A 363-nucleotide genomic window follows, 5' to 3' on the forward strand; every position below is an offset into this window, starting at 1 on the left:
CCTCCAGAAGCTGTCTAAAGTAGACCTCCTGCTATACCCGACATTCCTCACATTCTAATCACAATCATATTCCAAACCAAAACCAAAACACAACACCCACGCTAAGAACATTACTCAGAAACATCAACATCATAATTTTCCTACTACTACCATCATAAGCCTAGTCTGTGACATAAATGATAACTCTAAAGTAGACTCGCTAAAGCCCATGCGATATTCGCCAGATCGAGGGGCATCAGCCAGGACCCCTTTACCAGATTAACAATGTGCTCTCCGAAATAACAAATCAAATCTACTCCAGCTGGTGTCACCGCTGGCATCACCACAACTGCCCACATGATGTTGCTGATGTCCCTCCCAGTA

General features: G+C 44.1%; 1 protein-coding gene across 1 annotated transcript in view; it reads right to left on the reverse strand.

Annotated features, from left to right (window-relative positions):
* Positions 1-174, reverse strand: part of Pmar_PMAR008643 (aconitase, putative) — a gene marked incomplete at both ends in the record, with an annotated part of 1,359 nt that extends 1,185 nt beyond the window's left edge. The window contains one exon of the mRNA XM_002768330.1: positions 151-174. Coding sequence (XP_002768376.1) covers positions 151-174 — 24 coding nt within the window. The remainder of the gene's footprint in view (positions 1-150) is intronic.
* Positions 175-363: the final 189 nt, after the last annotated feature.

The sequence above is a fragment of the Perkinsus marinus genome (assembly GCF_000006405.1).
Source record: "Perkinsus marinus ATCC 50983 genomic scaffold scf_1104296968648, whole genome shotgun sequence".
NCBI lineage: Eukaryota > Perkinsozoa > Perkinsida > Perkinsidae > Perkinsus > Perkinsus marinus.